At 36.3% G+C, this 17955-nt stretch overlaps 1 protein-coding gene across 3 annotated transcripts in view; it reads right to left on the bottom strand.

The window, feature by feature from the left end:
- Positions 1-17955, bottom strand: part of PRKCE (protein kinase C epsilon) — a 287837-nt gene that overhangs the window by 103489 nt on the left and 166393 nt on the right. For all 3 annotated transcript variants that reach the window (XM_039386959.1, XM_027723395.2, XM_027723394.2), the window contains exons 3-7: positions 9322-9481; positions 8143-8177; positions 6653-6738; positions 4083-4215; positions 1139-1281 (exon numbers count right to left, since the gene is read on the bottom strand). In XM_039386959.1, coding sequence (XP_039242893.1) covers positions 1139-1281; positions 4083-4215; positions 6653-6738; positions 8143-8177; positions 9322-9481 — 557 coding nt within the window. The remainder of the gene's footprint in view (positions 1-1138; positions 1282-4082; positions 4216-6652; positions 6739-8142; positions 8178-9321; positions 9482-17955) is intronic.

Raw genomic sequence — 17955 nt, 5'->3', positions numbered from 1 at the left:
CTTCCCATGCCATGAGGAAATTTAATTCAACAACTTTAATTCATAAGTGGAAGTATCAAGCAATGTGAAAGTGTTCTAGCCCTATGGATTCTTACTAGTAGAACCTTACCCATACTGTGGATGGTATCATATCAAATGGAGAGCATAATATAAACACTGAAAGAACAGGCAATTGAAAGAAAAACAGGTTCTTAAGATGAAATAAATGCAGCAAACATACCCAGTGAGTGGGAAAGTTTTGAATAGCCACCATGAGTCTGTATTCAAGTCTATCCCATAAATGCGTTTATAACAAGTATCAGCAAGCACTGCAAACTAACTCATGAAGTAATAACATGACAACAACTTTGCCCAGGAGTCAGATAAATTGATTTATTCTTGAGTTTCCTATGTTTCTGTAACATTTTAAACAGTGCACATGGGATCCCAGTGTGCAATAGGTAGGAAAATGAAAAGAAGCAAATGTCAGTGTTTAAAGAAATTACGGTAAAAATTGCCTATTTCTGTAAGAGAGAGCAATGTGTCTGTTATCACAATCATACACAGATATAAAGTGTGGGCTCATTCTGATCCAGGATACATATCATCAATCCAGTATAACTCCATTGGCTTTGGATGTACTTGGGTGACCTATGCTTTTTATTTCCAAAACAGCCTGGTTCTTCCTATAATAGTGATGATAACTGTGGAACTGTCTCTGGCAAACAGCTCCTCTCCATGAGAATCAGCACATTGCTCATTTATCAGCATTTACAAAACTATGGAGCAGATCTGTCTCCCAGTCAATCAATTATCCAATGTCAATTCTGAGCCAAACAGGCATCTATGTTTTCATGAAATGTTGTGTCATACACTCTTTCTCTGTCAAATCTCCTTCCCCAAAATTAAAAAGGGAAAATTCTTCCACGTGTTTTACAGACTCCAGGTTTGCACCATTGTAGCAGGTCAAAACAATTTTCATACCAAAATTCAGAATAGATGATTTGCACTTATAAAACAAAAGCCAAAGTTTTAGATCTGTACTGACTTAAAAAAAATTATCGCGCAAGTCAGTTCAGTGGGATTGAACCCCAACTAATAAAGTTACAATACAGTCATACTTATCTCTTTTTTCTATGATAATTCATAGTAAAATTACCTTTTTCCTCCTCTGCCCGCTATTAGTGATTTTATCTGGAGTGACTCCAAGATCTGCAAGAACTTTAGCTATGCCTCTAGCATCCACTCCACAGTTTGGTGCCACATTTGTTTCACAGCGTCGATGTACATTCATCTTGCAAACTGTAATGAGACGTAAAGTAAACTAAATACTACCTTGGCATGCATTGGTCTTACCTAAATCAGACCTTATTGGACCTACCAAGAACTTTTTCAAATAAAAACGATCTCAGTAGGAAAATACTTAGCTGGATTTGAAGGTACACTTCAAAGCTAATATAAAGTTACTAACCTGGTTATCATTCTGGTATGATAACGTAGAATAGTGTTTTCACTCAGTACCCATAACAGACACAGGAACAAATGAAAATATCTAATGATCATGTAATTCTTAAATAGAATTTGAAGAAAAGTCCTTCAGAGCTTGGATTTTAACAGTCCTCTACCAAGAGCACAACATTAGATCCATATGTTTTATTCCTTCTTACTCCACTCTACAGAATTAGATTAACTTCTAATGCAGGCAATCATAAAACCAACAGTGCTTTAAGTTTTAATAAAAGTGTTAGACACCCACTTTCTTTAGATGGCAATCCAGTTACTAAGCTCTTTCTCTTAAATCTCCCGAGACGAGCATACCAGTAAGAGGTGAAAAAAGTTACAGTGCTTCCAGATTATGGGGCAGGGGCAAGAACACAGTTCCACTGAAACTCGTGGAGCACAGCTTTGTTAGGAGCAGGTGACATATTTTATCTGAGACTTCAGTGCCCTCTTGTGGCAAAACTTCAAGTGTAATTAAATGCTAGATTAACATTCAATTGCTCAAATTACTCACTTCATTACTTTTCAGAGAAAAGAAAATAAAAAGTATGTATTTATGAAGTTGCATTTCACTATATTTTTCATCAATGATGCTTTCGCTGTACAAGCCCTAAAGAAAGAAACGCATTTGCCTCTGGGATTACATCCAGGCACTGTATCTGGCAGTAACCATGGGCTTCAGAAAGCCACTGCCTTTCCTCTTTAAATATGTATCAGCTCACAAGAAAAGCAAAAAGAAATTGCTAAACATGGTATTTTCAGTGAATGTATATGCACGTAAAACATCTGACCTAGGATCCAGAACAGTGGACATTGAGGAACTGAACTGCTTGAAATAAAGCAAGGAGGAAAATTTTGTACAGTGCAACTTTATGAACATATTTTGTAATAAGATGCACAAGAGTGACTAATGAAAAAAAAAACAAACAGAAGAATAAACCTCTGTTACACACTTCTTATGGTGTTAATAACCACACTGGGCAAGCAAGTACATCTCTGAAGAAAGGAGTCACTCAGCACTTGTTAAAGAGAAAAAACCAAGCACAGAGAAAATGGCATTTTCAGCTCAGGTGAGTTCTACATTTCATGCAGACAACACTGCATTTTTATAAGATATAATTTTATGAACATGAAGAAAGCAATATAGCACTATTTTTTCTGTGCATCTGCTACACAGTAAATGCATACATATGAGAAATAACATTATTTTTTACACTTGGGAGCAAATGAACCATTATGGTACTTGAGATAGAATATGAATGCAAACTCATATATTCACAGACTAGGTGGAGAGATACTATAGCTCTAGTTAAAAAAAAAAAAAAAAAAAAAAAAAAAAAAAAAAAAAAAAAAAAAAAAAAGAGAAAAAACCCTGGCTTAATTGAAAAATCTTCACTCAACATATCTTCACAATAATTAAGATAATTTGCATTTGTGCAAATTTTCAATAGCAGTAAAGCAATAGCATTTAGAGCCTAACATTTCATCACTGCTCACTAGATAGAATCACAAGGGAAGGTCTGAACTTCAGAACACTCTCATGGTACATAACTTTGCCATGGAAGAAATTTCTTCTTTCCCTTGCTGCTCAGCAATTTTGTTACATGAAACATTAGGTCTGACCTACACCTGTAGTTATGTCTCATCTTAAATGCAAAGGATATATTTAATAGATAACATGTTTATACATACATGTGACTCTATGTTTCTGCTGCTGAGAAGTGTACATAACATGATTTTTGTATTTCTGAAGATGGACCTATCCATTTGTACAGTGTATCAAAACAAAAATGCTTATAATTCCACTAGGCACTACTTTCTAAGAATCGGACAATCTTCATGACATTACTCCCTTCAACCAAGTAACTGAAGTATTTTATTCACTATTTCTAAAATACTACTTTCCTTTGGAACTGTTTGCACTTTTTTTCTCCCCACTTTGGAATATATGGATCAGTTCTAAACAAACAGATACAGAACCAAACGTTTTTGACAGCTAAAATGACATGAATGCACCTGCCAGCCGTAACTTCACACAGTTACTGTACAGAGAACATAGTCCTTAAGCTGCAGAACATAATGAATCCTTTATTTTCTGGAATAGAAGGGCTAGGCAGACCATCACAAAGGATGATTTAGCTGGATAAGAATACCTCATAATCTGGATATGGGCACACAGGACTGGTTCTACCTAGTCTAGCCAACACATAACAGAAATTTTTGAAGATGATATTAAAGGGAATAGTAGCTGGAATAATGATGTTTAAAAAGTTTAACAACCTGAAAACGCAAAAGGCACATAATCTGTAGGGATGTACATTCTCATGCTCCTTATTTTCTGTCAACGTCTAATATCCTATGTGGCAATAAACCAACATGGCAGTGAGTGCAAAATGTGTTTCTTCACCTCTGTCCTCTGCATCTGTCACTGACTGGTGTTGGTAAAGGACCATTTTCTAACCATGATGGCAATCCTTACATTGGTCCACTACTTACTTTCTATTCATTTCTGTACATTTTGGCAAAGACAGAATAACTTGAAGTCTTTCCAAGTCTACAAGTCACTCACAAACAAAAAGAAAAGCTCCAAAGTGGCGCCTTACCTTTGCATTGTAAACCTTGTCTCAAAAGACCCCAGAGCAATGAACCACAGTGGTCACAGAAGGTGGGCACTTTGTAATTGTGAATGCTGAACTTGTGAGGCATGTTGACACTGAAACGCTGGGATCCCACTTGCTGAAAAAGGAGAGCACAGCATATTTAATTCTCATTAATTTCTTTGCAATCACTGTATGCCAAGGCCCTGTTGTTTTGAAAACACAGAATTCAAACAAGATTAAACAGGTCTGTGCTTGGATGATGACCATTGCATTAAATATACTTCAACTCCAAAGCTGTTCTCACTACTTTATTTGGGGAAAAGAGGGGGAAGGGCTGCTGTTGTCCAAGAGATAAAGAGTCTACTTCCTAGTACTTCTGGGAACAACAAATACACAGCTATCAGGAAAGATCTCTTAATGTGGAAAGCAAGGAAGTCACTCCCAATTGTTTTAGGAGCAGGAGGCTGAACTACTACAGGACTAAGAAAGAGAAATATACCATAAACCTTTTCATATCGCACTCTTCAGATAATGATAATGATAGATTGTTGTGTTCAGGGATTCCAAGGTATGATTACTTACTAATTAAAGGATGTCATTGATAAGTTTTATTAGTGGCCATTGCAGAGCAGGAGATTTATTTTTATGTTTTTCCTTCCTTTTCCTATTACCGCTGGCTTTTCTCCAGTGATCTAGTACCCCTTTTAAACAATGAGAGCATTATATCAGCAAAGTATGTAAGTCTCCACCAGTCTGGAGCCTGGGAATATAAACCTAAGCAGTGTTTTCTATCTTCCCATGAGTACTACGCAAAACCGGCACTAGCCAAACACAATCCTTTATCACAATCATATGCACATGACCACATTTCAGATGTAAAATACTGGTTGTGACCCCAATATTAAAGAATGCTTCCAGTAGGGAAAATGGCAGTGAATTGCACAGGGAGAATGAGATCGGGTTGTGCCTCACTCAAACTTCTATCAAAGTTGAAAGAATGGATTAAAACTGCTCTGTTGCATACAACTCTGATTTCATATGAATGTAGGTTTTTAATAAACAAAATTAAGAAATGTACTTCTTTTGTGTGGCCAAGGACTACGTCCCCTAATCCTATGGTGAAAGACAGTGGGCCCTTGACATTGCACAAAACGGAACAGGACGGTGAGCATTCATTCGGTTTTCTGTTGAAACACAAACGAAAAACTTCTGTATAAGATAAAGCATTCACTGTTTACAGTTGAGGGCTAAAACTATCTAAAAAACTGTAACTACACTTCCCCACCTGCCCACTATCAACCCAGCCTCCTCAAAGCTGAGGAGTCTAAGGGAGCTGAACACTACAGCAGCCACATTGCTCTCTAGTGTATCACTGTCCACAGAAATTAACACTGATTTCCTAACCTAGCTTAAAAGGGCCATCTTAGCTGAGAGAGACCTCTGACTCAAATGAAAGGATTCCTTTGTTTTATCCTCTGATCCAAAGCTGAACGTGCTGTTGGCAGACCATGGAATCATTGAATCGTTAAGGTTGGAAAAGACCCTTAGGATCAACAAGTCCAACCGTCACCTTAGTACCGTCACTATGTTTACCATTAAACCATGTCCTCCAGTGCCATATCCACAGGTTTTCTGAAGGCTTCCAGGGATAGTGACTCCACCACTTCCCTGGGCAGTCTGTTCCAATGCTTCACAACCCTTTCCATTAGAAATTGATCTAATTTATCTAATCTAAACCTTCCCTGGTGCAACTTGAGGGAGTATTTCCTCTTGTCCTGTCATTTGTTACCTCAGAAAAGAGACTGACACTCCTTTCAGGTAGTTGCAGATACATTAGCCTCCCTGACAGTACAGTTCTGAAGGCAACTAATTTTATTTTCAGGTGATGTCTTCATTTATTTAAATGCATGATAACATAAAGCAAATATTGTGCTAATTCCGTTAATTAAAAAAAAGCTTGCTTGAGATGGGAAGTAATGATGCTGAAAAACCTGTCAGCTACGCAGTATCCTGTGTTATCACTACCGTCTTATGTAACATCCACAAGCCTTCTTCAATACATGGATGGCTTTTGCTCTACATTTTGACAGCTTGGATGCAACCTTTGTCGAGGTAAGCCTTTGCAAGCAAATTCTGGGCAGTCTTTTATGCTGATGCAAAATACACAAGCATAGTGCCTGTCCTATCAGCTGTTAACGACTCAGCCACACCAAATGCAGCTAAGAAGTAAAGGATCCCAGCTTGCTTCTTTTAAATTGAAACAAGAAAACTTATATTAACTCAGAAATGGAGAATGTTAAAAATGAAAAGGAGTGGAAAGAGCTCTCTGAGACTTCAAGCATTCAGATGTTATAGAAAATATACTAATTAGAAATAAATTGCTGTATGATAATTCCCACGTACATGAAACTGTGATAGCAATCTGGCATTCCAAAGTAAATGTTACACCACAAGATGACCAGAAGGGCACAAAAAAGACTGTAACATTTATTGATTAAACAGAGGAGATGACACTACTTTGAAGAGATGAAAGATAGAGTTTTATCTAGCAAAATTATTTTATAAATATTTACCTCATCGTGAGTTTCCTGTTTTTTTAAGCCAGCACACTTTGTTATTATAAGTTCATGGCATCTCTTGTGGACTACACAAGTGCAAACTAGAAAAAAAACCAAACAGATAGAAGAATGAGATTTCATGAAGATTAATTTGAAAGCAAAAGACTGATCTCAGAAGACTAGAAACACTGGGACTTGAAAGTGTGCAAGTGACTGACAGTGACTTGGTGAGTCCTACGAAATTATTTGGTTTACAAAGGCAGAAGATAATGGACTTTCAAGAGACCAAAGAATTCTAAGACAACTGAAGCATATCTGCCAAAATCTCAATCTATAAAACTACAAATTACCTTCCGAAATATTATCCATGATTTTTCTCGACTTTTACATATGCTATTTATTTATCTGATAAAGTCCACTATCTCCACATTATATGAGACACAGTGGCAGAATTCCTGTATAAGGAGCTTCCAGAGGAAAATAGACAGAAAGACAACTCATTGTAAAAGTCAAAAGAAAAGGAAAAAAAAGTCAAACATTCTTTCTGTAACACATTATCATAAGCTGATAACAGTAAAAGGTTTCAGGAGGCAAAATGCTTTGTCAATATACATCTGATTATTTAATCAATGAATAACTTTTGCAGATTTGACAGATAAGATTAACAATTACAAGGTCTATCATACTGTAGAATTCAAGGTCATTAACTAAAGTAAAAGACCTCATTGTAAAGGAATGTATTTCACTTTCTCCAGTTTTGGTCACTGTTGTAAGAAAAAAAAAAATCAGAAGTCAAGGTACCACCGCTGTGTGTTAATACAGTAATTCTTATTCTATCATGTAAAACAGTAAAAAAAAATTGCATTTATTTAGTTACAATGAGATTCCATCAACCCTTTTGTAACTGAAAAATCATCACTAACTTGATTGTTTCTCATCTCGTTAGATGAGAAAGAATAGTAAAATATCATCCCAAGAGGTGATTGCATAAAAAAGTAAGAGTACAAGAAATTTAGTTGAAAAATGTGAATTGAAAATTAAGCACTTCTGCAGGCTTTGCTATAACCTTCTCTAATGATGACCTCTATAATTATCTCATCTATTTAATTACAGTCTTTGAAAATACCTGGAATTTTTAAACAAAGAATCTTAAGCAGAATAAAGAACTCACAATTTTAAAATGCAAGACTTGGAAAATGAAGAAGCCAACACCTGCAGATATGTTCCCTTAGATGAATATGCATTAAGAGATATCTAGAATCTGATGTTCAGGATTGTTAGCTGAGCCCCTACTTCCTATATGATGCCCAAGACCAATGGTTTTGAAAAATTTTACTGTGACTTGGTGTAAGCACTGTGTATTTGTCGAGACAAACTTATTCTGATCATCTTGTGTTAAATTCCTGGCATTGTAAATATGTGATGCCTGATAAAAATATCTTAGTACTTATACATTGTAACATAATAAATACATTTAAACTCTCCCCCTGTTGATTTTCTCTTACCTTGACATTGGTATCCCTGTTTTCCTATTACCCCCCTGAAAGATAAAACAGTGCTTTAGAAAATGAAAAGGAAATATTTTTTAAAATGAATACATCCTTTTCCTCTCTTCACTGGACATGCACAAGTTCAAAGAATAGCTTCTCATAACCAATCACCCGATAACTGCATGCCTAGACTACATGAGTTCAAAGTAGGAATGACATTTCAGCTGCTAAGAGGTAACAGGTAGGATGACAGGCCGAGAAGGAAGTCAGAAGACACATTTACTTTAGTGAAACAGACAAAGGCAAGGGTACATGGAAAGGGGACAAAATGGTAAATTGTCATCAAGCAGGTCTGTAAATAGACAGAAGATTGCATTTGTCAATATAATTGCTTGAAATCACCTTAGCTACCAAAAAGCCTAACCTCCAGACACTTTTTAGAGGAATGTAGAGTTCATGCACAATTCACATTGTTTTACATTAAGAAAGACTGATTCATTACTCATTTTTAAGAAATATTAGTTATAGATCACATAAGACGTTATGTATAAATCTGTATCTCTAGATCACTTTGGAAAACATCAAGATTTTCTGAAAAATAACTGAAAACAATGTCTCCACCACTTTTCCCTATCTGAAAATTGCACGTGCTCAAAACGAATGTAAATAATTTCTAAAAGGGAGTTCTTGATGTAAATTGTAATAATAAAGACACTGAGCACCCAAATCCCCGGATCATGAGAAGTTTAATATTCCTATATTCCATTAACTTCAGTAGGATGTACAGGAGCTTGGTATTACCTAAGAGGAAGATGATGTTACTTAAGCATCTAATTAAGAATTCTGTCATCTTGACAAAATGTAAAGATCTAATATTAGATCTAAATCTACACTTAGGCACAGACATAATACTAGACTGGTTGTCTACACAGAATTTCTAGTGTGCACTAGATAGGGAAATATGGAACTTTGTGGCTCAGAAGAGAAAGAACACAAATACAATAAATTCTAATTCCATGTGATGGAAGTTTAACAGTCTTCTATCATCACCTGGAAAACTGATAACAGCTTAATGTCACAGTGAAGAGGAAAAGAACTACTACCCTCTGTCGTTTTCACTTCAGCAAAACATGAAGGTATGTTAACTCCTCAATTCAAAGCTGCAAAGAAAGCAAAGTCAAAGTCGCTTCATACCATATAAAATCTCTGCAGTGCGAACAGTATGTTGGTTGTCTAAGATAGGTGGCCATAAACTTGTGCCCATTAACCTGATGTACTCGGCGTCGCACAGCACCCTGGCGCTTTCTGGGGCGCATCCGTTCCCGGAACACACGTTCTTCATTGTCTTTGGGGGCTGAAACAGAGGAAAAAACAATAAGCGCCGGCTGTGTCACACACAAGTATGGGGAAGCTCAAATGCAGTGCATAATTAGATATTCTCCAAAAATAAAAGTAATCCTCTCTAACTAGCAGTGCAAGATAACTTTGTTAAGTAGCGAGTAATTTTTTTTTTTCATTTTTAGCAACAATTAATAAAGGGCAAAGGTTTCCACTGCTTAGTAGGTGGACTTCTATTTCTTCTAAACCTTTATCTGTAAATTCATGCTAAGCTGGGAGTAAATCTACACTTTATCACTATTGAGCACACTGACAACCTCTTAACAGTAATTACACAGTTAGATTCTTCAAACAGGTCAGACTTTCATCTCATTTGATCTTCATGGAAAAAAAGGATCTCAACGTTCCCTGGTCCCTGTACACTCAGAAAGTGCTGACACAAGTGAAAGAAAGCTGAATACAAATACATAACTATCAAGCAGAACAAAAAATTCCATCCAGAACTGACTATTTAGTAGAATTCGCGATTAAGATCTGAACTTCAGGTTCTAATAATCCACTTTGATACTAATACATGTCAAATGTTCCAGGGAAGGAAGTTGTTCCTCTCAACCAAGTCCTGTTCTAATTGTACATGAGATCTAATAGCAGAGGAAGTACAAAATGAAGTTGATATATCTCAGAATGAAAACATTTGGAAAAAATTCTTCAGAGTGCATTGAGTCTTTTTCCCTAAAATTTTATTCTGAAAAGTATCACTAAGCCCGTCATAGTATTCTGTATGCATTAAGCAAAAGCTGAGGATGAATTAGCAACGAAGAATACTACACAGTTGTTAATGAAAGACAGATTTTACAAACATTCCCTGAGCCACTCATGTCTTGGCAAACTAGCACATCAGATTTGGAGGGGACCACATTCAGTCATCCATTGCCAACTGAATCTATGCACTCAATACTTCAGAGCATATAACTCTTTGATCTGTAGTTAACACTTGTCATTCTTTGAATTGCACCTACCGTGAATCACTACAATGGCCTAAAAATACCAACTTTGGTCTGTTGCAAGCTTTTCTGTGCACGACTGAGCTGTGCAAGCAACAGAACAGTACTTAATAATAGCACTAGAAAATTCAAAGTCAGAGAACAACTCAATCTATAAAGGTTTCAAATTCTTTTACAGTCATTGAAATAAATCCTATTTTTGAGACTTGTAAAATTAAAAGGTATTGATCTAGGAATTTCTAGAAAATGATCTTAAATTAAGCCAATTAAAGATGGATATCCTGGGAAAATACAGAGCACAGACGAGCAAATCAAGATCAATGTCTCTCACTGCAGAGCAAGGACCAAACCCCATGACATCAGCAAATTCATTTATACAATAAAGAGACAAAGCTCCACATGCGTCTTACAAAAACTTCACACTCAGAGTGGGTTTTCACCATAAGATTTCCCATCTGTGGGATGGCCAGAATGGCATTACTAAAGTGAGCTCTCAGTAAATAAACACTGACTCACACACAAAGCTATCCCTTTTATTTATGCTGAAGAACAATCAAAAAGCAATGGTTCTAGGTCACCCATAGATAAAGAGATAAGAAATACCAAATAGTTACAAATGATACTTATTTTTATGTTGTCAGTTATGTTTATTTTTAAATATTAAGCAAAACTCCGATGTTTAATAAATATCACCGTTCCTCAAGAGAAAGATTGTCTTCCTCAAAGAACATGCAATAAGTAGCTGGAAATCCTACCAAAGACTCATATATGAACAATTTATTGACATGACAAAGCTGCTGGAAATCTTTTAAAAGCTATTATTATGGGAAATAATTCTATATTAACACAGAACTGTTCTTTTGGTTATCATTCAGATTGTAGAATTTGCTAAAGTATGCGCAGCCAGGATGTGAGAAAGTTAAAATCCAACTCTTCTGGAAAGGGTTCCCAAAAAGTTATCTGCTTATATCAAATGAACAAGATGTTCTGACAGTGCACAGTTCACTCTTGATATGATAATCAGTTTACAATACCATTTTTCTCCTTTCTTCATCTTAATTGCAATTCTTCACAGATAAAGCACCTGCAATCTCACAGAGCATGAAAAATCCTGATCTTGCTTTGGCTATATAAACAGTATCATGACACTGGGGGTTTTTTGTTTGTTTGCTTTGTTTTGTTTCTACCAACAAAGTCTTAAAGTCTCTGATTTTACTGCATTACTTTCAGTTCTATATTTAATACTTTAATGACATTCCACTTGTATTTCTAATAATTACAGTTTAAACAAAACAACAAAAAAGTGACTTTCAGAAATGCACTGACTTGAAAACAGATATAAGTAATACATCTGAAATTATCAGATTAAATGGTAGGCTTTGATTATCAATATCACTTCCATACAAAAAGTATCTCCGTGTATGTGAAGAATGCTTTAACAGCTCAGGGAAATATAGTTTTCTTGGTCTTGGATAATGTTGGAGGTCTATTATCCAGTTCCCCCAACGGGAATAGCAAGCAGTCAGCCTGCTATTGCCCTTTCATCACTAAAGACTAGCATTTGGCCAAATCCCGTGCACCGTGTTCTGACTTAAGAGTCGAAAAGCACAGATGCTGACTCCACCACTTCCCTAAGCAGCCTATTCTAATGCTTGACTACCCTTTTTTGTGAAAAAATTTTTCCAACCCAAACCTCCCCTGACACAACTTGATATCATTTCCTCTTGTTCTATCACTTGTTACTTGGGAGAAGAGATCAACCCCCATACCACTACAACCTCCTTCCAGGTAGGGAACAGTAAGGTCTTCTCTCAGGCTTCTTTTCTCCAGGTTAAACAAGCATCTGACATTACCGTGCGTGATTGATCACGGGACGAATGGACATCAGCCTTCCATCACAGCAGAGCAAGTCACAAGAGGAATTAACTCACCATGAGTTTTACATTCAGTTAGCACTAAGTTCAGCAGGCTTGTTCACCGCTACCCAAGAAAAACACACAAACAATGCTTTTCCAGAGTCCTCAAGTAAAACACTGCCACGTCTTGCACAATTTTAGACTGGATATTAGGAAAAATTCTTTACTGAAAGGGTGGTTAGGCATTGGAACAGGCTGCCCAGGAAATGGTTGAGTCACCACACCTGAATATGTTCAAAAAACGTGTACATATGGCACTTAAGGACACGGTTTAGTGCTGAACATGTCAGTACTGGGTTAACAGTTGGACTTGATGATCTCAAAGGTCTTTTCCAACCTTAACAATTCTATGATTCACACTGCTGTTGTGGGCCACGGGCATAAAACCAGGCAGTAACTGTCCCAGGTGACTCAGAAGCATATGATCACATCTGTGCTGGCTCATATCCAGAGTTCTGAACCACTTATTTCTAGCAGAACTAACAATAGTCTATATTTAAATTAAAATCCATTTATTCTATACTGAACAGCCACACCAGACATGCTCATTTAACTTTCTGAAGACATCTACTTAGAAAGGGAGCTACACTGCTCTCCCCAAACTTTTCTCATTGTTTACAAGCAGGAAAGCAAAGATCAGTAAATGCTATCAGAAAGCAGGGAGTACTTGGGAAAATCCCCAACACCTGTGTGATACTGCCAACTAGTGTTTTCAAGACATACTTTAGAAAATACTAGCATCCCAAACAAAACTGGCCTTTTAAATATATTTTAAAGAGAAAAAGCCTTACAGTGGTATATAGTAGATTCTAGAAAATACCATTAGGATATTGCACACTGTGCATGGCATTTCTATTCTTAGCAGAGGAGTTAAAATTAAGCAGATTTGTCATAGTCAGTCTATAAGCGACTTTCAATACAAACAATTTCTTCTCAGTATTTTTACTAAATAGTCACAGAGGGTTATCGTTTCCTCAGTAAAGGCCGTTTCTTTATGTAATGTACATTCTGTTCCCTGTTTTGATTTTAAGTCCTTCTGTCCTCTACATTATTCAGTTTATCCTTTTTAAATGCATTTCTTTAATTTTAATTTTCAGTAGATGGAGTAAGAAATGATGATAATTTCCAAGTGTTCATGGAGAATGCTGTCAATGCAATACATTGAGTTTAGGCTTTATATGATGGTACTTGAGAACTGGAAAATTTAGAACTAATTTTGTCTCAAAACCATACAAATTAATGCCACTACTTCTTTTCATTGCAGCCAAGAGTAACTCTTAGTCATTTGGAAAACAGTAGTATATAATTGCTTTCATGTATTCATATGTACATACAAACATATGCCTACAATTTCAAAGACTCAAAAGACTTGCAGGCTTAACTCCAGGCTCTAAGGAAAGCATTGTAGAAGTCAGAAGTATCTGGCATGAAAAATTGCAGAAAAATTCATAAATACTTGCAAAATGGAGCCTTAAATGAACTGTCTGGAACTACATTTAATGCTGTTCATCATGCAGTATCCATTCAGTACAAGTTATAAGTCATAACTTAGAAGTTATAACTTAAAAGATAGGAAAGTGACACATAATGCTCAGCAATCCTCAGAGGAGCCAAGATAGGAAGAAAAAGACCTATACACCGAATAACAAAGGCCCAAACATGTTAGGTCTTGTTTCATATTAACATGGTTTCAGCACAGATGAGAAGGGCTCAGTGTGGAGCACCAACTGCAACAGAAAGAATTATCCTGTTTATAGCCATTTCCATGGCTGATCTTCTATGTTGCGAGTACTTACAGAATTCTGACAAGCAAAAAAATGCAAAAAACACGGCAGAAAAAGAGTGAGAGAGCTTACAGATATAGAAGGGGTTTTAAACATTTTTTATTGCCAAGGATGCTGAGTTCCGAAAAGGGACATGCTGAGCCCTTCCCTTAATCTGGAGGTGATTGCTATCAAACTGCCACAGTGTTTGGAGAAGGAAAAAAAAAAAAGCTTTAGTAAAATGGCTAGTGGCCCATCAAACCTGAAGTATAGGCCATGTACGACAGTAAAACTTGCAGCAATTGGTGGAGCTGCCAGGTAACCCCATGCAACAGGACACTGATGCCTCCATGGCACTTCTGGCACAAGGGGCTTTTCAGCCTGGGCATCTCTTAGATGTCTTCACATTGCTGTCTTCCATAACTTAGAAGCAGCATCTAGAAAAACCAGCTAGTTTAACAGCAATCTTTAATAATTACAACTCAGCCTTACTGAAAAAGAAATGCAACAGAACAATGATTGTAATGAGTCGATGTTTTATTGCTGAAGATTAAAATGACGAGCTCTTGTATCATATTTAAACCTAATCACTTTAACCAGTATGTATGTATTGAAACAGAGCTTTTATTTTAGAAGTCTATAATTTCTAAATGGAGGAAGGATATTGATTGAGGTAGAAGAGGTAATTTGCCTAAAGACATGTTGGAAAGTGAGACGGGGCAGGAACAATGTCCAGGACTTCTCAGGATTCAGGATGGAGTGTAACCAGATCATTATGCACCAAAATTAAGTTTCAAAGGATTACTCCCAACCTCTATTTTAGGCTGCTAGTAGAAGCATATATTCTGTCCTCAAGATTTCTCCAGGCAGAAATCATTACAGGATTTTGCCTTTAAGACTTTAATCTACTTTAAAGGAAAAAAAAAAAAGGCAAAAAGCCCTCATCCCCATATATTTACACTTCTATCTCATTTCTTTAAAAAAAGCCTTGCTTAGTAGTAATATATGCAACAAACCACTGTCGTACCTTTGAGAGAAAAAATAGTAAGGTAAATGCAACAATATAATTTCATAAAGCTGTTACTTATGAACACAGAAGTCAAGTGGATAGTTTACCACAGTCATAGAAAGAATATGCAATTTTTCTAATCCTTTTTCTGGAAGTATTACGTTTCCAGACTACTTCTTAAACAAGGAATAAACATACACATTTTGCTTATTATATCTCGAATCTGCTTTCTTTAGGAAAGCTGACAGGAAATTTCTTGTTTAAGAGGAGAAGAATCAGATCCTTAGATAACACTATATTGTTAAAGAAAACAAAGACGATGAAAGAAATGAAAAAATGCTCAGGGAATGAGTGAGTTTTAGAAGAGATATGTGTCTAGACATGTCTGTAACATGAGCTATTTACTGAATGCATTGAAGAATAAATTTTAAAATATATCAAGACCAAATATGGTGGGTGGCTTTGTAGCACGGGCTCAGGCTCAAATTTTTTGCCTTCAAACACGTGCTTATCTTTAAATGCTTTAATTCTTCTCTAAAAAGGAGATTCTGCCTCTATATATTTAAAAATTTCCCTTCACATGCACATAGATTTGGGTTGTGACAGGTACATATTTTTTTTGAAGGGCTTCTTTTACTTTCCTTTTTCTTAAAAAAGAGCTCAAACCAAAACGCCAATAACACTACAACGCTATCAAATGAATATATGATTCACACTTTCTCTACATGCTTAATTATTATCACAAACACATTCATAATCTGCCTCAAGGGTAAAGGGACAACGGTAACTCCCAACATCTTTTCAAAGAGAAACTCTTTCACATTCTATACACTTAATAAAGGAGGATATAATGTCCAGAAGTACTGAAGTGTCCCAGAGATATTGAAGGTCCAATTGCAATTTCAGCACACCGAGAAGTCCTATTTAGTTTTCAGAAATGTCCTAACCTTGCTGTCTGGCAATAATTTGGACCAAGTGTTCAAAACCAGGAGCACAGAGCCTGGTACCTGAAGCAACCAGGGGAGGTACCTCTGCTGCCCCAGTTGCCGCCCATCCACTTGGCTACAGCAGAGGCTGTGGAGAGGGAGGATTAGTTCTCATACCCGCTCAGACAAAATTTTCTTTTAAATGACTTTGTGACTTTCCTTAAGAAACGGTTCAAGATTAGCCCTCACAAGTTTCTACTCTCAATCTCCACAATGCCCACAGAATTAGTGACAACTCACCCAAGCTTAAGGAATTCGCAGGAATTACACACGGTCATCTTCAGATGATCATACAGCATGTTTTAATAAATCTAGTCCTTCATGAACAGAATTCTGTTTTATAGGAACTGCACAACTGGTAGGGGATGGATATAAGTATGGGGTCCATTTTTTAGACTCCTGGGATCTTACACAGATGTCAGAGGTACTGACCTCATTTTGAAGGGTGCATATAGCAATTCCTATAGTTAAACAGCTGTCAGATCCACAAAGTAAGCAAATCAGAGACACATTCCACCTACTTCCTCTCAATTTCTTTATTGTGGTATTTAACATTAATGATTTTAAGAAATATCGTATTCCTAAAATAAAGATCTTGTAACTACAATTTTCACATTATATTTTATTTGACAAAAGAAGTTAAATTGCTAGAAATACCACAGGGAAGTTTTTGCTATATGACAGGTTTTCTGAAAAGCCAATTTAAGATCTCAAGGTTTTTAAAATAAAATTTCAACTTCCAAAACTTTTTCCACAAGACAGACTTTAGAGCTTTTTCAGTTGAAAAAGAGATGTCACAGACAACAGGACCAAAAAAAATCAACGGTATATAAGGTTATTTCAGTCTTTCAGTGTTATCTTTCAGGAGGAACAAACAGCCTCACTCTAAACACAATGCCCTTATGTCAATAAATCTGCAATTGAAATTAGAGAAGTGGAAATGCATTCTACATATGGTGAATACTAAAGCTATTATTCAGGAGAAAAAGATTACTCCACAAAATATAATGGATCTCTTCTTGCCCTAACTAGTAATGTAAAGTAATAATTTATAAAACGTAGAGCAGTTTTTGTGCCATAACTTGACTTGATAAACTTAAAGGCAGAAAACTAATCTAGTTTGTGTCAATAATACTTAGTTTATGTTGTTACAGTGTTAGTAATGAGCAGTTTTAGTAGCCTGGTGTTAGCACTGTTAGTGTTAAGTCCTGACAGGTTAACAAGGTGAAATATCTCAATACATTAAGTCAACTACTTACCTACAATCTTTTGAATGAAGAAATAACATATATTATATACATAAATGCATATATAAAAAAATACATTAGATTATTATTATAAGATTATTGACACTATGATTAGACCAAAAGCTCTCCTTGTGTTTTGATCTCCCTACTGTTACTGTTGCAAGTCTACAAAAATGTCTTGCAATTTGATTGCAGAGTGCTCCTTGGAGCACACCCAGCCACTTGTGATGGCAGCAGTGGTGGTTGGTATTTTAGTGACACATGCTAATACTGACTGGTCTTTGGCTGTCTTCAAGGAAAGAAGGAAAATGAGTCAAACCATCACAGTCAGGGCTGCTGTGGAAGATGAACTTTCATAGTGGTGTACACATGCATGCTTGTTTTAACAGAGCTCCAGGCTATGGAAGTATCTGCAAGGTCAGCTGACCTCTCTGCAGGGTCAACACCTGAGCTGCTGGCCTTTGTCAGTTCCCTGGAAAGGAAGCAGTGTTGTGATGCTAAGAAGGAAAACAAGCATTGTAAAAATTTCAGGACAAAGCCCTTTTCCCAGAGGTAACTATTAAAC

The sequence above is a fragment of the Pipra filicauda genome, unplaced genomic scaffold (genome assembly GCF_003945595.2).
Source record: "Pipra filicauda isolate LSUMZ 115617 unplaced genomic scaffold, ASM394559v2 scaffold51_size4534324_pilon, whole genome shotgun sequence".
Lineage (NCBI taxonomy): Eukaryota > Metazoa > Chordata > Aves > Passeriformes > Pipridae > Pipra > Pipra filicauda.
This window is presented reverse-complemented; position numbering and strand designations above follow the sequence as displayed.